Genomic DNA, 27,008 nt, shown 5'->3' with positions numbered 1-27,008 from the left:
CACCACCACTGAGTGATTTAACTGTGTACTGCACTTTCATCTACTGCCTGAAAATGTGAATTATCATTTCCTACGTACCCTCTCTGTGCCATTCATGCTCTGAGCAGGGAATCCCAAGGAGTACGTCATGTCCTGTGCAAGTGCTGTGGATGGGAAACTTTTCAATGAAACCTTTCCACTAGGAAGAGAAAAAAATAGATGATCCTGGTGTGAGTTGTAATTCCAAAGGATTCTATCCTCATTGTACTGCTGAAACAGAGCAGATCTCCTGTAGTGATCTCAGTACAGAGCTGTTATTACCTACATAGACAGGGTAGAGGAAGGAAGTCAGAGTAGATTAATAATTTACTCCTGCCTCAGAGCCATTTAGTGACACTAAATGAGCAAAAATATTCAAAATAAAAACATCACAATCCTGCAGGCATTGCCATATTACAAAGGAGTTGCCTGTGCCAGCAGGAAAGTGTTTCTCTAGTTGATCCATAAGGTCATTTGTGCCCATGCAGAAGATGAGATGTCTCAATCCCCTGCACAGTAGCAGTGGGCCCGCAGCAGGGATGGCAGAACCAAGTTATTTGCTGGTGCCTTTGCTGCTGCCACAAATGCATCCTTGACAGCAGAGCCAGGCAAACACCACAGGCCAGAAAATAGGGCAACACTGGTGCTGGTTCCCATTCCCTCCTTCCAGCCCTGCAAGACAGGCAGTCAGACAGGGACAGAGAACTGGGCACTTGAGCAGCAAAATAAAGAGTGGCAGGGAGTGGGCAGAGCTCCTGACTGACAAAGCTGGCAACTTTGCCCCTAGTTACTCATTTTCCCTCAAGCTCAGTCTCAGGGGACACAGCCCCAGCCAATGCCTTAACTTAATCCCACAGGAGCTCACGCTGGGCAAGGTGAATGGGGTCTGCTTCTGTTAGGTCTCCTGCTTGCTATGGCTGCAGAGAGGATGTTATCTGCCAAGGCTGGAGGGAGGAGGAGGATAGGCAGCAGCTCACAGTGGGAACAAGGCAGAACATAAAGATTCAGGCATTGGGGCTTATGGCTAATGCTGCTCAGGCATGTCCAAAGCCACTGGTCCTGCTGCAGACCTTACAGTCTCCAGAGGCTTCGCTTGGGCTAGCAGCTCTCACAGGGACAACTTAGCTCTGAGGGAATAAAACCACTTTTTATTTTCTGCTCTGTAAATCTGCCACACTTTTGCTTTCAGAAGGGAGACAGGACCAGATGAAGAACCAGTCACACCCAGCCCAGGTGGAGCAGCCAGCTGTGTACTGTACAATAACACCCATCAGTGCTTCCCTGGCTCAGCTCGTGTCGCTGGGTACATTACCATGGGATACCACATCCAAACAGCACAATGTCACACAGTGCTGCTCTCTGCTAAAAAAAAAACCAAAAAAAACCCAACACAACAACCAACCCAGGTCCTGAACTCTTCGCTGCCGTCCTAGAAGCAGCACCTGGGAAGGGGCAGGCTTGCTGCTGCCTGTGCAGAAGCCACACTTGCCACACAGCCCTTGGCACAAGCCACAGGAACCATAGCAGCTCCCACAGAGATACCTTCCCAGATCTTTTTCACAGGATGCATGATAGCCTGTGTACAAGTCATCTCCTACAGCCACAAAAGAGCCTTAGAAGCTGCAGATCTGGGATGGGAACAGCCCTTACATTAAAGCTGAGTACTACAATTAAAAATAGATGAGCTCTGCCAGTGTTTTTACAGAAAAGGAAGCAGGGAGTGCATGAGCCAGGACCAGGACATTTGGTCCAACTCAACAGTAAGCAGGCCTAATTCAGGCTGAAAGATAGCGAGCAGGTAGGTAGCTGTATTCATCACATTAGCTTTACATTGCCAAACTAGAGATGTATTTCTAGAGTCGGGCCTGGAAAGTGTCTCTTCAGGAGGAGATCAAGCATACCACAGCAGAGTTACTATGGGATTTGCAGAGCACTTTTCAGATACAGGACTGCTGGGGTGACTTCATCATGTCTTTAAACCTTTCCAGGTATCAGCCTCATTCTTGCAGGTGTAACAAGCCTGGCACAGATGGGCTTAGAAAACCTCATCCCCAGCCTCCACCACGCACCTCTGAGCCACACGACACACTCATGGTACTGCTTGAACTCAATGGCTGAGTCAGCGAAGGCAACAGAACACTCCATCTGTGCTGGGCTACCCACCACCTTCCCAGGGAAAGCCCCTAGCAACCTCCCCTGTGAACATGCTCCTGCCCACCCTGCTGTGAAACAACACACCAAGGTGCCCCACTTCTGCTTTCGGGAGGAAAAAAAAAGCAGCTTCATTAGCCAGCTGCTGTACCTGTCAAGCTGCTGCCTTCTACCAGTGTTAAACCCACACAGTTCCCTACAGCTGAAAAGCAAATTAGCTCATTAACTCACCTGCATTACACATCACACAAAGAACTGCACAGAACAGAGCAGCCACGCACAAACCAACTTCAGAAAGTTAGCTGCCGATTTCTCTGCACTTCTGCAGATCTTCACAAAACGTTAAGGCTATAAAAGGGCCTACACTTACCTCATTTCCACACGCATTCCTCCATCAGTTCCACATACCTGTGGTGACCTCCCAGGGAATAGTCCTGTCCCACCTGGTTGCATTATCAATGCCTCCTTCCATTTGAAAAAACCTTTGAAAGCAGGTTAAGGCCACAGACCTCTTCTGGGGCGGTTTTGCAGGTACAAAGGGCTGATTTAAGCTGCACACAAATGGAGCCGTAATTGTCTCAAAAGCCCACACAACTTTTGCACTTCTCCAGGTTCCCAAATTTGTTAAGAAGCAAAGGCCCTAAAGTTCAGAGTGCTTCAGGTCAGCTGGTTGAGTCAAAGGGATCATTTTAATCTGACATTAATTTTACAGTTAACTGAGTACAAGATCTTCTATTGAAATTGTTTATTAAAGAGCAGAAGCCCAGGGGGAACTTAAATAGGGAACAGCAGTCAATACTGCTTTGTTAGCTTCCACGTTGTGTGGAAACTGTTCCTCAAACTACTCAACCGCTGCTATCCTACTTTTGACAGTGGGATTTCTGTCTCTCAGGCATTTGAATGCCCATGTTCTGCCCTTTTAAAAATGGAATTAACAAGACCAGCTTGGGTCAAGAAGTGTGCAACAGGCAGAGAGTGTGGGGTAGACTTTGAAGCTTCTTAGAATAAGTCTAACCAGAGGAACAGCTGGGTCTGCTAATACTATACCATCTTGTGTGGTGTTTCTTTTTTAGGGGGGAAGGGTAGAGGGGCAGAAATGTTCAAGAAGTATAATGAAAGCATAATGGATCACCTTAATGGGGTAGAGGCTTAATGATGGTTGTGTGTTGGGCATGACCCTTTGTGACTTACTCAGGAAGAGATCATTTAACTGTGTCTTCCTTGCCTTTGTTAATGTAGGATTAAATATAAAACACAGTCAAAGGTCATATCTGAAAGAAGCCATTCAAATCCATGACCAGGATAACATGCGAAGTCTTTACAGTTGCTTCTTTTTATCTTAACCCACATGTACAGAACAGACACCTTATGTGACATCAGAAGGGTCACCTCCAGCCACCTTTCCGATTGGAAAGGGTTGGAAACAAAGCAACAGACAATCCCAGAATTTCTATTTTTGAGAAGTGTTTACTCACGTAGTTCGAATAAATTAATTTGCAAATAAAAATTAAACTACAGTATAATATAGTTTGAATAAAATGATTAGAACAACTACAATACAGGGGTTTCTTGCTGCATAAGTTTCATTACTTAATGCATATAATCTGGAAAATGTCAAAATCAGTTATATTTTTATGGAAAGGGAGTAACAGCAGTTACTTGTACATGATAGCTAACTGAACTTATAATACAGGTTTCCTGACACATGCATTTCCTGAGTGAACCAAACAATATACATATTTTCTTTTTAAAAATGGAGAAACAATTGACAAAGTAAATAATTAATGACATCTGAGCAACATAGGTCTCTTTTTAAATGAAGATAATTTTAGAACAGCTTCAAAAGAAAAATTAAAGCTATGCTATAAACTACAGAAATTTGCTACTGTCAATTATACAGTACATATTTTGAAAAACAAACAAACAAAAAAGTATGAAGCTGGCCAAAAAAGCTCAACTCAATCCTAAAAAGGTCAGGTTGGGTATCTGCCATGAAGCACGGTGGGTTAGCAGCAAAGCTGGATGTAGTGCACTGGCCTTTTCTGGTGGATACAGAAGGGGAAGGGTAGGGAGGGGAGAGCAGCAAGAGAGACACCAAGAACTAGAGCCCACTGCAGGGTAAGCAGACATCTCACACCAAGGCCTACAAGTCCAGTCCCAGCTCAATCTCTCCCCTAACAGCCTGACAATTGTGTCTCATTGCAAAAGGATGCCAGGACACAGGCACGCATCCCCTGGGCTCCAGGCTTCAACTTTGTTCTGTGTGTGGCCTAGACGAGTATTTGCACCTCACAGCAGGGTCAAAGCAAACACCTGAAGCCAGTGGCTCCCACACACCAGAAGAAAGGTGGGACATGTGACTGACAAGCTGGGCACAAGCTGGGATTGTGGCTGATTCCCACATTGCTCCCCCCACACACATGGGCAAGTCACCCCTCACCCCCTGCCCCAAACAGCAAGGAACAAAATGAGCCTCATCTTTCAGTTTTGTTAATGTTTAACACTGGAAAAACCCTCACAAATGTCACTAATGCTAAATAAAGAGAAGTGTTAGCATGAAGGGAGAAAAAAATCCTTAATCTAGACTAAGTTGCATATTCAAAGTCTGGTAAATATTCTCCTCATAACCAGATCTTAAGTAAAGTCCTAGCAAAGAAACATTTTAAGAAATCCTCCTTAGCTACCTTTCAACATGGTTAAAGCACACCTTTATGCCATCATAATTTGCATTACCTTTGTTTAAAAAGCATTTTAACTATTCTAAGAACTCAGTATTTTAGATTAAAAAAGATTTTTCTACCATTTCCATCTCACATCCTTCTCCATCCAGAACTATCCTACACACCCAATTGCTGGATGTAACACACTATGACCATGCTACTCTCTACACATTCTACGTATTTTTCAATAATAAAGATAAATAGAAAAGCGTTAATATACACGTTATATTTTACAACATTTGCATCCAAGCTGTAAACTAATGTTCTTTGAACTATTTACCCTCCATATACAAAAAGAACGAAACAACTTCCAAACACTGCGGGCATGTGATTCAAAACCATTAAACGGAAGGCATTGAAGTTCATTCTACAACACTTTGTTCACCTCTTCAGAAGTGGTTGTTAACTTAAAAAAAAAAAAAAGCCGGAGTTCTTCCCCTTCTCCCCGTTTCTTCCATTTCCAGACTTTTCTCAATAGAGAGGGATTTAGCTGTTTTAACAAAAATTCTTCATCTTAATGCAAACCAGCAAAGCCCAGAGAATACGAAAAACAGTTGGTTTAAAAAATCAGAATAGCTTAGCTTATCAGTTTATTTCAGTCCTCAGTAACACGTGTGTTAGTCAAGAGGTCCTTGGAAAATGAGTCTGATGTAACCTTGCTCACCAGCCAGCTGATGTGCACAGAACGGACAGGCTGCGTGAAAAGTGTGAGTACCATGAGGAAGAGGAATTTGGGACCAATATGCAGTTGTCTTTTCTGAGCAGACATGTCCACAGGGGCTGAAGGCATGAGTTGGAGGTCCCGCATCCACATAAAATCCTGCTTCACACCCAAGCCAGAGAGGCACGTAGGGGCCGACAGAGCGGCACATGGGACACTCGCGATCCTTGCCGTCTCTCTCCTCTTTGTTTCCCCAGTTGTGGTAGCCGTGGACATGGCCGCAGTTCAGGTACACCCAGGGCTGCTTCTCATCCACCACATCTTTCCTCTTCATGCTGGGAAACGCCAAGGTGTTAAACCCCACGGGACACTGGGGCCTTGCCGCGTTTATTTCCTGCCTTAGCGCCTCCAGGTGCTTGACCGTAGGAGTGCGGGAAAGCCCTTCCGCCGTGCGCCACAGCAGCGTTGCTCCACACAGGTCTATCAGAGAGCCATCCTGGAGCTGGTTCGTTTCGTTCTCGACCTTGTGAGGGGACAAAAAGAGAGGAGTCACCCAGGCCCACCTTGAAGAGTAACATAATGCACTTTCGTAACACAAATCTGCCTGGAAAATCCAGACAAAAAGTTTCAAGCAGGGCCTGACTGTCCTGTACAAGGTACCCATAGAGAGTCCAGTGTCAGCTTCTCTCTTGCCTTTTCTTAAAAAGAAAAAAAACAACCAGACCCAACTTCTTGACAAGTCTTGTTTAGTCCTCCATCACTTTTTCTACTGTTCTCCTCAAACACACCTTTATACATGGCTTTCCTTTCATCCACATATGTCAGCTGTCAGCATTCCTAGCTAAGTGCAGAATCTAAATAAGCGTTCACTTAACATTTGTTTGTGCTAAGAGATCTCAAGTCATACCAACACAAATCATCTCCTGGAAATGCCACCAATGCTTTGGAAAAAAAAAAAAGGAAAATTCAGAATGCCATGGAGGGAACAGATAGCCAGGTATCCAGGCATGTGTCATTACATTTCAGCATTCTATAAAAAAGGAAAAGTGGAAAACCTTAAAAGCATAAACTCAAGAAGGAGAATCAGAAAAGCACTCTTGAAAATGCCTGCATGACTGTGACACTTGCAGAAGAGCATAATAGACTGGCAACTCAATTTAGGAAAGCAGTCTAGATCTCCATCTGAATCCTAGTTTGGAGATAAACTTTATCAGTTATTCAGGTTAAGCAAGACACCTTAATGTATGAACATAGACACATCAGAAGTCAGTGTAGCTAATTACAGAGGTGACATCTACACTGACTGAGGCAGATTCCAGTCTCTATTCATGCCCAAGCTGTACCACCTATGGCTGCACCCATTTTAAACAGGCTGCATTGGTCACCACTCTTACCATTTTTCCCCTCTGCTGAGCAGATCTGGTTTCACGGAGGCTGAACACATTCCCACACACAGATATCTCTCTCCACACCCCTGGCTTGGAGTCTTCTGTAAATCCATTACGGGGATGCATAACAAGAACTCCATTTGTGGTTAGTCCATCCATTTGCCCGTCTGATGTCTTCCACTTTGCAGCTTTCTCCTAAGAGAAATTTAAAGGACATCAATGAAAACTTGTAATTTGGCTGAAGTAGAGCTACGAATTTAAGTAGTTTATGAGTTTAAGAATAATCCTGTGCTGAACTCTGAGAAAAAAGCAAGAGTTCCCTTACCCCAAGGAAGATGTTTTTTGAGGAGTCAAAACCTGCAGCATATATTCTTGCTGTAAAAGGAGGGTTACGTTCACATATGATTCTGCAGGCAAACCTTGATATAGTGCTCTGCACAGACTGTGTATCTGAATTACTCTGACTTCCAGGAACTGTGTCTGTCACAACAAAGTCAATAGGACTCTCCGTTGACCGACCAATCTGGAAAGGGATTAAAAAAAAAAACCACAACAAACACAACAAACCTGTTTAGAAGTTTGCCTTTGGGTCTATGAATATTCAAACTCAAAACATTTGAAAGTGATCAGGAAAAGATCATGACATTCCAGCCTGAAGCATTCCTCTCCACCAATCTAAATTTAGGTTTCTAAAGCATAATCTGAATTGATAAGTTATTCCACCTCCTTGTGATCTTAGTTATTCTGAAGACTGAGTACAGCCAACTAAAGGAAAGGGAAATAAAATGATGTAATCAAGTCAATTCTGAGATGATTTCCCATTGAAGGCCTTCTCATCAGAAAGGTTACACTCAAATCAACTGGACCAGCTACAGCAGTGCCAAAACAGCCAGGAAACAGCAGTTAGCTGGAAGAAAAGTGACATTCTGTCACTTTGCATGCCCAGAATATTCTGAACAATGCCAGCCTAGGTGGAGGTGTAGATGTAGGAAAATTAGATTATGTGAGCTGACTCTCCAGCTTCAGTAGGGCACTGAGAAACAGCAAATCTATTGGGAAAGGCCAGGTAGAAGAAGTCTGTGGCAGGGAGGGTTTACATTAACATGCATAGAACACAACAGGAATGCAATGTCTCACTACAACCAGATTTTTCTAGTAGCTGTGCCTTCTATTCTGATTGCATGAAATAATGGGTTTTGCAGTCCCACAGACCTCTACTGGGTTTGACAGAATTGCATGGGTTTCACTGCTTTTCCAGTCAACTAATCTTGTCCTCTTCCTTTTAAAGCACGAAGAGAAGCTATATTCCTCTCACAAACATCCACGTAGCCAGGTTTAAAGCTCACTTACACACTACTACCCTTCACTAACTTCCAGGGCTCTCAACAGCCTCTTATAAAATAAAATAGCTGGTTATATTAAGACTAATGGCTGGGCAGGATACCCAGAACCCTGGGGTGCATTTTGGTGAAGGCTGGATGAAGAGTTTGCATGAGACTGAAACTGCTTTGTCAGAATGTATTGCTTCTTATGCAGGATAACCCATCAGTACACAGGGATTGCCACTGGCAATTCTAGAGCAGCATACATGCCACAGCTTGCCTGAAGAGAGAACACTTGCACAAACAATAGCTTCTGCTGCAGTCAGTTTGTTACAGCCCTTTTGCTCTATTGCAGGTATTTGCAAGTTGCACAGCAGCTTTCTCCACCACTTAACAACACCCCCCACCTCCTTAGATGCTGCAGTGGTGTCACAGCTAAATGCTGTGACAGCAAAACTCCTTGCCATAAATTAGCAACAACAATAACAAAATCAGTGCAGGAATTAAAAGCACACACAAAAAAACCCCCAAAACAACCCCTTTTTTTTTTTAGAAAAACAGGAAACAATTGTAAGATATGAGTGCACATCACAGCTGCAAATGTGTTTGTGGTTCCTTCTCATACATACAGGAGCAGCAGCAAAGTTGCTCTGAACTGCCAGCACATCTCTCCACATTTTTCATTGCTTTAGACTCATTTCTGGATCTGCTTGAAGCAGTTATGAGTATTTTTCATATTAGTTGTGTCAAAAGCTTTCCTGTATTTTCACATTGTATTTCTTCTACCCTGTCTCCAACTGGCTGATCCCAAATCCCTTTGTAAATGCTAGAAGTAAAGTTCCAAGTGCTTAAAGGGAACAGTGCACTTTATTCTCCTTTTTGCAAAGAGGGACTAGAAGACAGGTTACGTGACCTGCAGGCTGGCAATCCAAGGGCAGAACCATAATCATGTGCATTAGTCACCAAAAAAACCCTTTCACCTCTGACCAAGCCTAAAAGAGATGCACAGATATACAGCCTTCTTCATGTGATGGCCTTGGGAATCAACAGAATCAAAGGTCTCTGAACAGTAAAGTGCAGAAAGGGACATATAAACATTTGGGTCTGAGGGAAAAAGCCTGTTTGAGGTGGTGTCTTGTTAGCAACTACCAAAACAAAAATACATGTGTATATATATAATGTATCTATATATAATATTTACTTCACATACCTGGAACATATCTGTGTTGCTGTCATGTGTATATTCAACTACTACAGTCTGGGCCCGAGACAAAGTGTAAGATATGCTGTGTTGGTCCTTGTTACTTATTGCCTGTGGAAAAAATGCCAAATGTTATTTAACCAGTGAACAATAACTACTGAATACAGCAGCAAAGCAGACAATATATATAACCATGCTCTTGTTCTGCTCAATTAATGCACTAAGGCAGATGGTTGCTAGAGACACAGCTGTAGTTAAACTACAAAAAAACCCAGTCCTGGTCATTAAAAAAGCTGCAGGATTGATTCAGCAACAGACCAGACTGGTCTCTTTACCGCACACTACAACAAAACACATGTCACCAAGAAATATTATTAGTCATGCTTCATGTTAAAGCAACGCTGGCCTTGACACATAAGAACAAAGAAACTGAATGCAAAGGCTAAAACTGAACGTAACACCCCCATGGTGTTCAGCCTGAACAGCAAAGTGATGACAAAAAACTTTGGGACTTCATCCTAAAAACAGGATGCAAGTTCATAATAAAGATCAGTGATGATTAATAAGATACACAGACAAAAACCATAAAAAGCAGTGGTGGTAAACAGGGTAAAATGAAGAAACTAAGCACAGGTTGCAGAAGTTATAGCAAAGTAATCTAGGTTTCTGCTCATTAGACTAGATTTTCATTCTGCATCTATGCAGTAGGAACTGAACAAACGCTCTTCTAAAAGTGCTTCTAAATAGCACTTACTTGAAGACCATAAAGAATTAGTAAAAATGAATGTTCTTTTCACAGATCTCCTACAAATACAGTTTTATTACACTATCTTTGGTTAGCAGAATGCTTTTCATTTCAGAATACCTTATGCCATTCCCTGAATTTAGGAATCAATATTCTTAAGTGTCAAGGTATTTAGGGAGTCAAACACATACTATTGTAGTTGTTCCAGGACCTGATCTCAACACTGGAGATCACTCAAACACCACTAAGCATTCTCATATTCCATTGGTTTTAGTAGAAATGCTTAATTTCTAATTAAACATAATTGTGCATTTACTTGAATTGCCACCATACAGAAGTATTTAGTGGTTATACATTAGCTATAATGCATTAGTTTTGACATGAAATACAATTCCACTCCAGTGCCTAAGCCCTTCCTTTACTGCATCTTAATGGGAACTCCTAACTTGATCACCAGCAGCATAAAATGTGCCCTGCAAAACCCACCTGTCCTTGTCCCTAGGGAACTCCTACCCATTGGAGAGAGTAACAAGTGCACACAGAGCTTTGGCAAAGGATCATTGAAAAGCCAGCTTCACATGAAGCAAAGCTAGCCCTAAAGCATGAATGTGAGCAAAACCAGGAAGGTTAGAACAGATGTCTGTAATGAGCTTGGAAAGAAAACAAACTACAAAGTGTTTTACATGACTAGCCTGTACCCTGAACATTCATGTTACAAAAATAAATGTTTTTCTTTTTGGACAGGGCAAGGATGGGGCACCAGATCTGTTTTGCTGAACGGTTTCTTGCTAACCCTAACAAGCAGCAAAAAACCCTGGATAAACACTAACCACTCTTTTTGCAGCCAGAGCTTCATGCTTTTTACATCATTTCATCTCAATGTAACAGCACTGACTTCACTGAACTCTTTAGACAGCACCAAGAGAAAATAAGACTCAACTAAACAAATTGAGCTTACCTTTGCTGCTTGAGGGGTACAGGCAATATGCACAGTGCTAGGTTTCACCCCATTTGCCTTGGGCCTTTTAAATAAAGCAAACCTACTTTTTCTTCTTCCTCTATCTCCATTTGGGAGAGACCCATTGTACCTATTAAAACGCACAGAAAAAGAACAAAGTCCATCTTCCTGTATTACTTATGTTCTGATGAGATACAGAGCTACAAGAACTTCAATTCTTAATTAGTATGATATTAATAATTACAGATTTCCAATTAATCACATCTATTCAAATCTGAGAATTGATAAACATGATAATGAAACATGCCCACAAAATTACAGCATATACACCTAAAGATTGTAGGGCAAGGAATGCTAGCCAGATTAACTTCAAAGCTACTATCCACGAGCTAAAGACTTGGGTTGCAAACATGAAAACAAGGAAGCTTATATGCCCATCTGTTGCTTTATTTTTAAATTTGGTATTCACACTGTAAATTAAAGATTGTAGATACTCACTGACCCTGGTGGAGAGGGTTTAGAGTCTATTGTTTAGACTTATGTGAGGAAGAAAAGAACAGTTTCCCACACTAGTATTTTAGAGAATTTTTGTTGAAATAAAATAAACTCATAAGAAATAGATACATCATCCTCCAAGACTTCAATTTAATCCATTAGAAAACCCTCAGATCCTCCCTTTGAACGTGTCAAAATAAACAGGCCAGCCAGCAAACTTGCTTTATTAAAACCTTCTGTTTGCACTTTGATATTAGAGTCAGTGATCACGTTCTTGTAAAACTCCTTTCATTTTACTTGAAGTCTTAGGGAACCCCACATTATCACATTAGTCATCTGTCTAGGTACAACCTGGAATCAATTTGGAAAGCCTTGACAAATTGGCTGCCTTTGTCCTGAAATGCTTACCTGGGATGAAAACAAGAGTCAAAAATAAACTTACACCTAACTCAGCTGTTTAGAGCCATACCTCCATGCTCACACAAAAAGTATGCACACTGCAGTGCAGTTTTCCAACACATCACATTAGGTTTAACACCTGGCTGCTGCTGCAAGAGGCAGCTCTCCCTCCACTCTCTCCCTTACATGAGATCAGCTGATCCCAAAGAAAAGCTGATCAACTGATTATTCAGTTGCACACTCCCCAGATGCACTGCAAAAGAGGGAGTTCAAGTGAGAGGTCATGAGATCATCTCTCACAGCAACCTACATTTTATCTGCTTTAAAAGCACACCTTGAAATTCTACAGTTTCACTTCCAACCAAGATGCAAACACTTACCCTAATACAATCAATTCACCATATTTAACTGGTGCTTTTGATGGATGATTTTCTTGATCAGGAGAAAACATGAGCTTAGCTAATGACTTCTTCTCAAATTTCAGGTCTCTGATCAAGAGTTGTGGCACACTTTTTTCATTATTTCCTGTAACAACAAAGATGAAATTAAGTGTTAGAGAAGACTCAAATCCATCACCTACACAAACCTTCACACCTATCCAATAACAGCAGGTACAATATTTCGTGATGTCCATTATTTTGGTTTTGCCTGAAATAATTTTAAAAACATACACATAAAACCACATCAATTAAGGTTGAATGGCCTGACCAGATCACAAAACCACACAGTATGGATAAAGCATCCATAGTTTCTCTTCATGCTAGTTTTTAGTATCCACTTAGCTTCATTTAGTATGTTTGCTTCAACTATAAAGAAGTAGAGCCAGTCAGGGACTAAATGAAAAGAAACCCCCCCCAAAAAAAAAAAACAAACACAAAACAACAAACAACAAAAAAATATATCAAAACAAAGCAAGATCAGTTCATTACTTAGAGAAGCAGAAGTTCTCATGGAAAAGTGTCTGATTCAGAACTTCCCAAGACATTTCTGGATTTGCAAACGAAAATTGGATGACAATTGGATACTGAGCCTATCATACAGATTTGGGGCATGCAGTGTGATCTCTCATGTTTAGAAAGAGACAGAAGTCATACAAACAGCTGTTCAAAGGAAATTTCCTGAGGGAATTCTACATAATTCTTCATGAGAACAGCCTCCTGGAGTGCAATTTTCCTCTGAGGAACACTTCACACTAGCATTTTTACAGCTTCTCATTAGTAATATTTCCAGACAGCTCTGAACTACACAACCCATCCCTGACCTTCCCACAGAGAAAGCCTGCCCAAAAGAGCACTTGCTTGATACAGAATAAAGCTGATGCTAGAGCCTATTTGAGGCTTTCTTAACAGAAACAAGAACATTCTCTTGGTTCATCCAAGTGAGTTTTCACACCAACTAAAAAAAGCTCTCGTTTTTTTAGTACTGCTGGTTAGCATTCTTTCTTCTCTTAAAATACACATTTTGGCCCACAAAATATTGCTTGTATCCTGTCATCAACTTTGATGACAACTACAACGCTGTATCTTCATTTTCTTCTATCTCAACTAGACCATAGATATTAGCACAAAAAAACTGAGTTGTGCATATTTAATCTACCCTCATCTTATGCCCTAATTACAGATAAAAGGATGTGGTGGTGCTTGACACCCTGCTCACATTTGTTCAGCTGATGATGCAAAGATCCCTTTACTGACCTGAACTTTACCCTCTCCCAATCCTCTTTGCTCCTTCACAGAGAAGCTTGACCTCCAGCCCCTCTTCTCAATCTACCAACTTCTTGATCCCCACCTGCAGTCAGCTCACAGTGCTATCTGAAAACTCCGTATGCTCCTTCACCGACTTCTTATGCAGTACCCCATGCATCTGGGAGGGCTTCACACAAACAAAGACATCATACTGCCCTACAATCTTTTGCTGTGATGATTGCAGAACACAACCAAGATGCTAAATAATTTATTTTTTTCCCTTTTAGTTTCTCCTTATTTTCCAAATCTCTCCTCCTTTGCTTTCAAGTCTGGGTACCGTGGATTTCACAGTGCCTGGAATGGTACGTTAGGGCACATCATGTTATCACAACAGCATCCTGACCCTGCTAGATCACAGAATGATAGAATGGTTTGGATTGGAAAGGACCTCAAAGATCATCTAGCTCCAAACCCCCAGCATGGGCAGGGACACCTCCAACTAAACCAGGTTTCTCCAAGCCCCATCCAACCTGGCCTTGAACACTTCCAGGGAGAGGGCATCCACGACTTCCCTGAGCAACCTGTTCCAGCGTCTCACCACCCTCATAGTGAAGAATTTCCTCATAATGTCTAACCTAAATCTCCCCTCTTCCAGTGTAAAGCCATTATGCCTTGTCCTGTTGCTACAAGCCCTTGTAAAAAGTACGTCCCCACTGGGAGCACATTGTAATAAACCTGATCTGCACAACACTACTGGGAAGTCTCTACATCCTGTCTACGTAACAGTCACATCAATATATTTTTGCTGCATAGGAAGCACGTGCACGTTAACTGGGATGGTGAGGGTACTTCCTGTTGTAGGTTTTGCCTTTAAAAAAAAAACAACTTAAAACTGCCCAGGTTTTGCCTTTAAAATTCTAAAAGGAAGATTTTGAAGCAAACTTGTCAAAGAAAATGTGACCTTAAGCTCATATAATGCAAGTAGCCATAACTCAAAGTGGACATTGCCCCATTTGATAAACAGAGCTCCACAACATTGTGTTCACCATTTTCATGTTTGCTATGGCCATATGGGGTCTTCCTTGCCTCCTCCTGGCATCACAACCCTCCTTGGACCATCACACGTGTAATCCTCTAAAGCTACATGCCTTTGAAGACACCACAGGGTGGTGAACTGTCATTAGTACTATCTAGTCCTTTGTGCCAACAGTGGTTCTCCAGCCACATCTCCCTTATGAAGTGTTTTTACTTAAGTGTGCATAAATCTTAAGTCTTTATCTGTATATAGATATAAGGATATAAATATATTCACTATGAAGTATTCCTAACAACTTTAGCATTTCTTCTGTTAATTAAAAATATTCTTGCACTATAACTGTTTATATATTGTCTTCTAAAAACAGCTCCTAATGTTTTAATCTCCTCCCCAAATGTTTAACCTATTTTCTACCCAAGAATTGACCTCCTCAGCAGTCTCTCCCCTGCACTTCAGTCTTCTCCACATACAACTCAATTTGTCTTGGCCACTGCATTTCACATGCAATGTTTCACATTTCTTTGCTGGAATACACAACAGTTTTTCTTTGAATTGGCATTTAACTCTTGAAGAAATACTGCTATGAAATCTATAGCATCGCCCATTCGGAAATAGCACAGGACTAGTAAACACCATGGCAGGGTAAAAGAAAACCAAACCAGATTCGAATAGCATTCACTCAACACTACGGTGTTGGAAAAAAGAGCTAAGCTATTCACTTAGGGAAAGTGGGGATGCAAACATTAAAAATAACTAACTTTTGTCATTAGGGTAAGAGAAGGTTTGGCATGACTTCTCTTTTCTCTCAAGTGAACAATTTCATGGAAAGCTAAAAAAAAATCACATCTCCCAGTCCAAGAGTCAGCTTCTAAGTCTCATTAAAAATAATTACACGTTAACAGTTAAAAGAGACTCTAAAGTGTTGCCTAACAGGAGGCCAGCAACTTCTTATGAGATAACTGAGTAGAAATCATAAAAGGGGCCAATCGTTCCAAGTGACAGACTTCAGGAATTCAAGAGGTTAACTAGAACATCCTAATACAAGGAAAAGTGTCCAACATCTAATGCTCAGCTCCCTCTTTAATACGTTTTTCATTTCACATTTGAGAAAATCCAGCCGAGTTTCTTTTGGGAACTGCACATGATGAAAATCCACTTCTTATTTGACTTAAGGTTCAAGAGTTAGCAATCTATAGCTACCATTAGTAAAACAGCTTTTCCCTACATTTTCAAAGGCATGGCTTGAATGTCTGAACTTATTTTTTTACAGTATGTCTCAGAACCTTTATGAACTGCTCACACCACTTTCACAGCTACTAATACCCAGTAACTTCAACTCAAGCACACACAAAATTCAGAGGCACTAAAGAAACCCACCAATGCTACATAGATGCTGCCTCTCACCCTGTATGATCTGCCTGATGCACTGTACCCAAAAGGAAGGCTCAGATTCATGATATGTTCCCAGATTCATGGTATTCTTCCAGTGAAGTCCCAAAGACTAGTCAAAGTGAAATTTGATGTCTGCCAAGTAAAACTCCAATGTTCTCCCACTAGAGAGCCATCTGATAGGCCATGGGATAACATCCTCACTCCTGAAACAGCAGGCTTACAGATAATTTAAAGCTGCATAAAGCATTAAAAAAAACTTACAGGACGGACTTCTTCAGAGTGGAGGGGAAAGATTCACTGATTTCTATAATGAGCCTTCTCTTGTAGAATAACCTGTGTGATTTTTATTCCTAGAAAAAGACTTCTTAAAAGTGTTGAAAAGGCTAATTATACATGTTAAAAAGGCAACTTGGCCCTATATTGCCAGTATACAACTAAGCACCTGCCTGCTTGATCACAACACATGCAAGTTCGCTCTTTGCGATGATCATTAATTCTGCAGGAGCATCTTCAGCCAGTGATGAAGCATCACACTGAAGCAGGCTCTGAACAACTGACTGCTCCAAAACTACTCCAAGACGCTTCCACACTGATGAGGAATAATGCGTTAGCTGTAAGATCTCACTCCATCCTGCATTCTTTCAAAGTCATAAAACTGGCAGGGCAGTAGCAAATTGTTTCCTCAAGATCTCTACGTCTGCTACAGTGAAGAGACCAAAACCTGGAAACTCCTACCTGAGCATAGTCCTGTATTATATAACATAGTAGATTGTTTAAGTAAAGCAACTTGCACACACTGAAAGAGTTTCAGAAAGCATTACTTGATTGTCTAAGAGGTGAGGAGAACTATTTGTATCTATCACAAAAACATGACGGGTATCAACCAGTTAAAGGCTTTTGGTCTCAAAAATAGGAAACCGGAACAGGAAAAACTCATGAACAAGTAATATATTTTTATTCTTAACACTGGTTCTCCTGAAGCCAGGAGAAAGCTCATGGAGGGCAACATGCACAATACTGTCAAGTGCAACTGTTTTGAGGGTCTGGAAAGAGATGACATCTAAACCAAAAAAGTATTTTAAATTTGTTTTAGGAATGGAAATCCAGTTTCTTACAAGCCTTCTTGTTTAATGTTCACTTGAATTGCAGAAGGCAAAGATTGCTATGGCAGAAAGCAAGCCACAGATTTCTGATTATATTCAATGAGAAGGAAAAGCTGCATTATTTTACCCTCTCCTGCCACATTCAATACTAGTCCCTGAATCTGGAGGCAGACTATTTTTGGGAAAGACCTAGAAAACCATGCTTCAGAGTAAATGAAGGGTTTGAGAGTCTGCCCACTTTTGCTGAACATGTTGGTTTTGAACGATCAGCTTTAGCTCACCAGTCATCCTCAACCATCCAGCTGCCTTTTCTGACCATGAGACTCATATACAACTAGTCTTTGGTGGCTTCTACAGAAAGTCTACAGATCTTTTCTGCACTGAGTCACAGAACCTTGTGAATGAGTTTGCTGTTTAGTACACCAAGTACAGCTTTTGGAATTGCAGCACGAATAGCAGCGTCTTAATGGTTAAAATGGAGCAGGGGGAAGGGAGAACATAAATTCAATGAGCCCAAGCAGAGATTCATTAAACACTCGGCTGCAAGCTAAAAATACTAGAATAAAAGTCTCTTTGTAATAAATTACCATCATTTTCTAAACACAGAGCCAGCATTATAGGCTGCTAGCAACTGTAGTGAGTGCCAGACTAGCCCTTTTTCTAAAATACTGCATAAAAACCCACTTTCACAGTATAAAAAGTCCACTGTCAATGACTATATTAAAATCAAAATATGCTGATTCAGATGCAAAAAAATTATTTTCCTCCATTTTTATAATATTACCTTCTTTATATTCTGTACCTACACATTCTAAGGTTTGGAAAATTTTTGGCTTTTAGAAATAAAGCTTTTAGAAAGAGGAAGCTCATCTACTGGTGTTTTTATTTTTACACAATTGGCTATCTGTAGCCAATTTACTCCATTTACTTTCCTAGTAATTCTTATATTCAGCTTTTCCCTCAGCAATTCTGTTTTAAATGGGGGGGGGGGGGGCGGGGCAGGGGTCAGAGGATATGGACAAAATATAATCCAGCCCTTTTGACATGTACGCAGAGGAAATAAACAAGATGCAACAAAAACCTGATCAGCTTTTAGGGTAAAACAACAACCCAGAGAGGCTGAGGGATCTCCATCCTTTGAGATATTTGAACCTTAGATGCACATGACCCTGAACAACCTCATCTAAGGCAGTCTAGTTTCGCTTTGAGCAGGGGGACTGCACAAGTCATTTTCTTAACCTGAATTATTCTAGGAATACAGTTAATTTTAGGAAGCCCAACATGATTTTATCAATCAACTGAAACACACACCTTTGATCAGTTAGATATAAATTGTGAGCAACTCCATTACCAAACGAAACAGAATCTTATCCTCCTGACATTTACATATTACTGCCTACAGCTTTATTTGGATTTAAAACCCCATACCACTCTTCAAGAAAAGAATCCACATTGGACAACAGTGCAATTACCCAACAAAACACAAGCAGGACCCAAGTCTGCCAACATCCATTTACCCATTTAAGCTCTTTAGCACTCCAGTTTCCACTAGACAATTGTGTAGCTGCAAAATGAGAAAACAAACTTCTACATATGTACAATAATTCAGTGCTGCATTTCCTCTTCTACAGTTATGTCTCGTCCTTTCAAAGGCAAAATCTTTACTTCCAGATGTAAAGGACCAGAATATGAAAATTAAAGTCACTGTGAGACACAAAGGAATAGTAGTCTCTTAAAATGAAGATATTTGCAAGCACGGAAGAAGGAAGAGGCATTAAGTAATGAGAGGAACAAAAAACCAAAAAGTATTCTCAGCAGACTGCCTTCTTGAGTGTAAGTCCCCATCAAGTCCAGGTTGCCAGACTTCACAATTACTGCTGATCTACACTGATATGAGCAACAAGGAATCAGCTCCTTGCATCACTATGTTTCTGAAAGCTGAGACAAAGACTGAGAAATCACTTTCTTCTACATGAGGGTTAAATCACCACTGGGAAGTTATTCTCATTTAACTGTTTTCCTAACAACCTTTTTGGAAGCTTTATTAAAATATTTTTTATCAAAGCAATCACCTGTGTATGAGTATGCAGAAGAGTATGGGTTTATCAGCCATAGTTTTCACACTTCTCCCAGTTTCCAGTTTAGAAACAAGTTCACATTTCCTTCGCACAGACACCTGGAAGTTCACTGGGTTTTCTATTCCACTTTCAAGATTAACCAGATTCTGTCTACAGTTTGCATCCTTCACTACAGATGCACAGGAAGGGTACAGCAATGCAGCTGTTACGCAGTAGCCCTACTTAACCTTTCTAAGGAAGGACAATTAATTTTCTCCTTTCTAGAAAGTTTTTCAGCACCACAAAAGAAAAAAAAGAAAAATCAGTCCAGCCTTTGCTTTTGTATGTCTTACCCTTTCCATCTCCTGCTGTGCCTCAAGAACACCTCTAAAATCTCAGTAGAGGGGTTTTTCATTCTCAAACAGAATGAAAGCCTCTTTTTACCATGGACATCTACCATTAGTAGGCTGGTCATCCTGGAAAGAAGTTATGCAAGAGTCACAGCACACACACAAATCCCACCTTGCCTGTAGAAACTTTCAAAGGAGCACTAACTTGACACACAAGAGGAAACCTACTGCTTTGGACCAAGGCAACAGCTAACTTTTTCCAGTTTAAGAAACAGCAGTTTTAGTCAGGTTGGCATCCACTGTTCCACTTCAAGTTCTGTTTCAGTTTCAGAAGCAAGTCTGAGCAGTTCCCAGCAATTTTAGTAAAGTCAGGAACAGTGCTGTGAGGACAAGCATCTTAGAATCAGAACCATAAAATGGTTAAGATTGGAAGGGAACTTAAAGATCATCAGGTTCCAACCTCCCTGACATGAGCTATGACACTTCACACTAAGCCAGGCTGCATAAGGCCTCAAGCCAACCTGGCCTTAAACACCTTCTGGTACAGGGTAAAGAACAAGGCAAATGTTTAGAACAAGACTTCTATTACAGGCACCTATATGAAAATCTGTACTTTATAATAATACACAAAAGTAGCATTCCTGTTCTGAGATGGAAAAACCCATCTAAAAATAGGGGTCTGATTTCAGTCAGACCTTTGCTAATGTCAATCCTTTTTTCTTTGAACTGCCATCGATGGGACGAGAACATGGCAGGGTGTATTAAACCTGGAAGATTTATGTAACCACTAACGATCCCCTCCAACAGATTGACAAGAGTCAATTCTGAAAATATTCCCATGGAAAAAAAAAAGAACCAGCATTTTTTTCAGTCACAAAAAGTAACAGCTGATCCTCCCCTGAGGAAACCACGATAGCCTCCTACAGGTTATAAATGATGTAATTCAGTCTGCATGTGGGAAGCTGAAAACATTTTGTCTTTTAGTACAAGGTGTCTATTTAAAGCTGTCATTGCAATTTTATCTATAACGTTAATTAGCTGAGAAGAAGCTCTTCACCAATTAAACTGCTACATGTACATGCTCACTACACCCCCCTTACCACCCATGTCAGCTTTTGGATTTAACAGTGGTGAAGCACACAACCTCACATGAGGCAAAGTTTCTCTACTGGTCGCCTCTGCAGCGTGAGAGCCAAATGCTACAGGTTGTACTTTCTCAATCAGCTGAGCTACCTGTGAAAGCTATTCACACAAGCTACTGAAGATTAATTTCCAGCTTTTTTGGCTGTACTTGCACTTTGTTACTCCAAGCTCAGTATGTTTTCTTAAAGAAGGATAGTTTTAATTTCAGATTATCAGATTTTTTATATAAACTGTAATGTATGAAGCCATAAATCAATACAGCAGATAGGACAATGTCATGTTTACTAGCCACAGGTCTATGTATTTGTATCCTACCTGAGTGCCTTGCCAAAGTAGAAGCAGGAAAATAAACTTTGTAGAATACTAGTAAAATGTGGCAAAACTACAGGGAACTTCACAGTCAGGATCCTTTGACATTTATCCTCTTTACTGCCTTCAGACAAATTACACAGTGTTACCTTAAAAAAAAAAAGCAGTCCCAACTTCCATGGCAAGTTGGTGACAGAAGCACAATTTCCATATATAGATTAAGGGTTTATACCAAAACAGAGACATTTTATTTTTAAAAGGGCTGTTAGGCAACTAGATAGAGCTTCTTATGCCCTGATGACCAAGCCCAGGGAGATCTACTGTCTGATGCACCTGAACTAGGATACACGGCCGAGGACTCTGTGCTTGCAGAAAACCACAATGTCTTCTTGTTTTACAAATCTGAATGTTACCATTTTGCTTTTAACGAGCCTCTGACTTCCTGATGAGGCAGTTTATGTACCAAAGTATGAGCTAAATAGGTGTTTGTATTACACTCAAGGCTTTTCACATAGCATAGTATATCTTGCAAAAATAGGAATTACAATTACATTTAAAACCTTGTTTTGCTGTTAGCATAAATATTTAACAACTCTATAAGAAATTCCCCTTGGTATGATTTTCTTAGATAACATGGGCAGTTTCAAGGCATCTTGCTCTGCATCCTGAAAATTAGAAGCAACCAGCACTTAAGAACAAGAAGCATTTATTATATAAAGTCCTTTGAATGTCTCTTCCTATTTTAGGTGGAAGGGCAGCCTGCAGACACACTGCCTGTTCTCGGATTTCCTTTTGACCACATCACTGAACTATCTTTCAATTTCTCACTGAAAAACACGGCAACTGAGGAGGTTTTTAGATGAGAAACTGAAACGATACAACACTAGAAGCAAAAAGCAACGGCATGCAGCACACTTACCAGTATCTTTTTGTCCTTCCAGTACTTCTGCAAAGCAGAGAGAAGAAAACACCCCTTCAGTCTTGTTTAAAAACTAGACAAAATCCACCAACTCCTTTGAAGCCCCAGCAACTGCGAGACTGAGTGCCTGGGCTCCGTGTGCTTTTACTTAAGCTGTGGGTAGCGCCTTCTGACTGAAGAGGGGCTGGCTCTGCCTTCGTCAGCTAGGTAAACACCACCACACCACGCACCATTGGCTGGAGTCAGAGCCTGCATCCTTGCTCACCACTCCATAAATTCATCCATTTCTGGCCCCAAAAAGGAAAGAAGGAAGTGGAGGGTGTGTTGAGAACGATGCTGCAGCCCAATTCCCCGGCAGCTCTGTGGATGAATCTCTGGGAGAAACGCTGATCTATTTCCTTCTCTGCTCCTCTTACATAAGTGTACCCACGCACACTATACCTTCTTTCTCCCTTTCCCCCCTTCCCCCCCTTAAATCGTTTATTAGCCCAGCTAGCTTTCCTCACCTCCCACACAAAAAGTGATTTCTTAATACAATGGGAACCGAACCAGCAGAAACTCTCTGGGCATTGCTATCCCTGTTTTCACCAATGCTATGGAAGCAGACACACAACACACCTGCAGATACCACCTGTGTGCACTGGACTCCCGTGGCCAGCAGTGCTATCACAGCTCATTCCCATAAAATGCACGATTTAGAAAGGCAAATCTGCACGTGCCAGATCAGGTTCTGAGCTCGTTTCCTATTCCACCAACATCAAAATCACTTCATCGAGCCAGTGGGTGGGATCATTCAAATGTCTCAGCCATAAAATGGTGATCAAGCTACTACAGCTTCCAAGTTACCACCTCTTAGAAGTAATCATGCTCCGAGGCTGCTGCAAGCACGATGTGACGCAGTAGCTTAACCTTTACATCTAGTTTTACATCACAGCTGCAGTGGGCCAAGGAGGTGTGCATGTTCACCCTGGCTCAAGCGATGTGCGCTCAGGCTGATGTTTGATATCTTCAAGTTCCCCAGGTGACTATTGCTCTGCTACTCCTCCCTCAGCTTGCCAACTCAATTTTGCAAGCACAACTTCATGGACTGGTTTCTCTGACCTGTCCATGTTTTTAAAAGTTCGTTTACCTGCTCAGCTGTTTTTCAGCTGGATCCCTTTCCCAATTCAGCTCGTGGCCTAGCTGTGCAGTTGCACCAGCAGCAACAAAGGCAGGGAGGGAGATGCATTACTCTGCAGCACTAAGTGCTAAGCACAGTTGAACAAGCTTTTTGTTCAGTGTCAAACACAGTGTAAGTTGCAAATCCACACAAGTCAGCTTCACTGCTGAGAACAAGGTGACGTTAACCTGTTTTCTTTCTCCTTGACCTGTACTCCACAGCCATCCTTTTACTAGGCTGCCCTTTACAGGATCCTGTCACCTCAACTGCAGAACACCTTGCCAGAAGATATTCTGGATAATAAAAGCATACATAGGCTCAAAGACCCTTTTAAAAATGTGCTATCATAGATTACTAAGTACAAAGATATCACTTTGCTCCACAGAAGTGATTGGGGTACAACTGCTGAACACTGAGAAGTGCTTGGAGAAACATGATGATGTGCAGGTGTTCCCTTGTTCCCACTTCTGGCCACCAAAAAGGACATGCTACTGAATACTCATCTGAGATGAGATGGTCATTATTGCAGCCATCAGATTGCTAAACTGGTAAATAGCTTATGGAAAACCCAAAACACAGCACAAAACCCCCAACTATTTTAACCCAAATCATTTTGCTAATCTGTTTGTGGGTTTATTGTATGAACCCACTATACCAATGCAGGTGAAGGGGAAGGAACCTTCTGCATCAATCTCATCAGTAAAGCCATAGACTCATCAAGCCACATCTTGAGATTAAAGATGAATATTCCTCCCTGCTAAAAATCAATAGCCTCTCACTCTACCAGCACAAGAAGCTAGCTTTTCCACTGGTAAACAGCAGAACCTGAAAACAGCACCATTCACTGTAGACCAAGAGTCACCCTATGCCATTTCCCAATCACCTTCAAGTATTTTATACTTCATCCTGACCTATACATGATATGCAGTTTTAATATTTTTTTAATCAGGGCTATGGGTTGGGTTTTTTTTGTGGTGTTGGTTTTGTTTTTATAAGAAAACCCCACACGACCATCAGTAGGGTATTAGCATCACAATACACCGATATGGCAAGAAGAGTACAAAAGGTGCTCTGTATTCAGGCATTTAACTGCAGCGGTAAATTACACTGTTATAACCACTTCCAGGTTGCGTTACATTTCTCACAGAGGCCTTAGCACTTAAGTTGTACCGTTTCAAATGTGTTCAGTCTGGAAAGCAGGATTTAGGACTAATTTGCTTTTAGAGCTCCTTTATTTTCTCATATTACAGATGCCACTCTCAGAATCCAGGTGAATAAGTCTGTGGATTACTTTATGCTGCAGACACATAAGTATGGCATAAGCAACTGCAGGTGGATATGCCTTCTACTGCCCAACCCAGCCTGCCACAGATAATAATTCTTACCTCCACATCCCACCTGCCTTCATATTAGTGACCCACAGTACTCTGGAGGGCAGTCTTCTGCTACCAGTGGAATGTACCACACAGTCCCCTTTTCACAGCTAATCATGCCCCATCTTAAAATGGGGTGTTTTGGGGTTTATTTTGACCCAGCCACATTGCCAGGTGGCTGGCTCTGGACCTCACTCTACAGAGTTTGAACCACTTTGTTTCCCCACCTGTGTTTACTCATAGCCACGCTCTATTAATCTTGTTCTTTTGTTAACATCACCCCTCATTTTTATTAAGAGGAAGGTTTAATGATTTTCACTCCACACAGGAACCATCCTCTGTCTTGAGGACTAAAGCAAATGCCTCAAGTGTATTGTCACTAGACAAGCTATCCAGCTTTCCCTGGAGCAGAGATGTTGCCGACCATGCCAGACTGAAACAATAAAATCTGTAGCCCAAGATATCACTGCTAATTTCATGAAGTGATGAACTGCAGGGGAGGTTCTTTCCTTGGAGTTGTTAAAAAAATAAAAGGCTGTATCGTCATGTTCTTCTATCTGACTCATGAGCAGATGCTGTACAGTTTGATATAATTATGTGATTTCACATGACATTCAAAATGAGCTTTGTAGAGGAATGCATTTCCAGCTCTATCAGCTAAAAAGATAGCTATGTGGGTACAGGCAAAGGACGATGCTATGTCCCTTAGCATGCAGACAGCCAAGAAGCCTGAGCAGCAAACTCTTCATCCTAGACTTTCTCATCAGTAAATCACCGCTGAATTTTGAGATAAACGTTGCTCTGTTGATAATTTAATTTGACAAAACAGGCAGGGAGTGGAGTAAAACCCCCACACAAGGTAAGTGCTTTAAATTGCCACACACAGGGTACAGAGGAAAGGAGACCAAAGGAAACACTAAGAACAGAGAGCAAAAATGTGAAATAACAGGATCTGTAATGGTCCCAAGGGGAAGTATATTTGTATGCTCAATGCTGAAGGCTGAACGTGCTCTAAACACCACCTTAACTCTACTTCCCACAAAGTCAGTAGCTGAACTCTGATCAAAGCCAGTGATACCTAAAAAAGACAAATATTTCATGCACTGTAAAGTGTGCACATTGTTAGAGGGTTCCCAGAAGTCTAACCCCAGGTGCACAGGGTAAAGGAGTTAAAGATTACTGACTTGCCAGCCCCATTAATCTTTCATTGTGTTATGTCACATGTAATCTTTGTGCAAGGAGTTCCCATGTTATACAGTTAATAAAGTCATACTACAGTGTTTTAAGGAGATTATGGGGGGGAAAGCAGCCTGAAGCCAAGAACATGCTAATTAGAGTATACAATAGAAACGTTAATCAAATAATCTGCAGGAAGAGGAGGAGGGAAGGAAATGACCTAATCCCCTGCACTACTGTGTCGTGCCTTGTGGCAAGAAGCAAGAAAATTCTTATAAGGGTCGAGCAAACAAAGGTCCATTGTTCTAGCTACAGCTTTCAGAGAACACTTTGCTGCATCTCAAGTTGCTGTAACATGAAGGGTAGATGGTACTTTATGAACTCCTCCACACAGAACACATCTGGAAGGGGTGGGAGAGGTTAATGAGATTTACAGGACAACTGAGTAGAATAGATCTAAGTAGAACCCCAAGTTCTTAGGGAACAGCAAATTCTCCTTCAAAGATATCTGCCAACTGTAAAATGCCTGTAATCCAACAACCATGGTGATCCTCAGGCAACCATGGAGCCATTTGTTACTGAAGGTGCAGCAGCCTAGCTAAGAGAGGCAACAAAGCATCACACTGCAGAGAGGGATTTCCTGTGACACGAGTCATTCTTTGCCATCAGACAAACCTAACCAGCCTTTCTTACGAGGTCCTATTCCAGCCATAGATCTTTGTGTGCCTGGCCTTCCGATACACCAGGGAAGCCCTTCTATTTAAGGACAGCAGGTTACCACAAATGCACATCCCATCCTGCAGACAAAAAAACAGTTGTCCCTCTGTCTTCAGCTTGATCTGTGATTTAGTAGGCACATATGGCTTATAGGAACGTACCAACTCAGTACTTTTAACTTCCTATAGGGGACAGACCCCATTAAGAATAGCACATGCAAGATTCCTGGTCCTTGCGCTGAGTACATATGAAATAGTTATTTACTATAAGCTGAAGGACTTTCAGGCAGAAATAAAGAAATATCTACAGGACAGCAAGACTACTGACTTTTACCTGCTTATGAGTTTTCAAGAGGCTGAGTCAACTCCTTTCCTCATAATGGACTTCACAGAATCACAAGATAACTCAGGAGGTCTGGTGAGACCTCACTTGAAGTATTGTGTCCAGTTCTGGGCTTCCCAGTTCAAGAGGGACAGGGATTTACTTGAGAGAGTCCAACAGAGAGCTATGAGGATGATTAAGGGACTGGAA

General features: G+C 41.4%; 1 protein-coding gene across 4 annotated transcripts in view; it reads right to left on the bottom strand.

Moving 5' to 3' along the window:
- Positions 1 to 3,616: 3,616 nt before the first annotated feature.
- PELI1 (pellino E3 ubiquitin protein ligase 1) overlaps positions 3,617 to 27,008 on the bottom strand; it is a 46,656-nt gene continuing 23,264 nt past the window's right edge. For 3 of the 4 annotated variants that reach the window (XM_051615123.1, XM_051615121.1, XM_051615122.1), the window contains 6 exons: positions 12,439 to 12,583; positions 11,165 to 11,294; positions 9,471 to 9,572; positions 7,264 to 7,461; positions 6,945 to 7,133; positions 3,617 to 6,073 (listed from right to left, as the gene is read on the bottom strand). In XM_051615123.1, coding sequence (XP_051471083.1) covers positions 5,507 to 6,073; positions 6,945 to 7,133; positions 7,264 to 7,461; positions 9,471 to 9,572; positions 11,165 to 11,294; positions 12,439 to 12,509 — 1,257 coding nt within the window. In that variant the 5' untranslated portion in view covers positions 12,510 to 12,583 and the 3' untranslated portion in view covers positions 3,617 to 5,506. Of the gene's footprint in view, positions 6,074 to 6,944; positions 7,134 to 7,263; positions 7,462 to 9,470; positions 9,573 to 11,164; positions 11,295 to 12,438; positions 12,584 to 22,052; positions 22,124 to 27,008 lie in introns of those variants that run through there. The other variant, XM_051615124.1, reaches the window with a different exon arrangement.

This window comes from Apus apus, chromosome 3 (assembly GCF_020740795.1).
Source record: "Apus apus isolate bApuApu2 chromosome 3, bApuApu2.pri.cur, whole genome shotgun sequence".
NCBI lineage: Eukaryota > Metazoa > Chordata > Aves > Apodiformes > Apodidae > Apus > Apus apus.
Note: the sequence above shows the minus strand (reverse complement) of the source record. Positions and strands in the feature narration are given on the sequence as shown.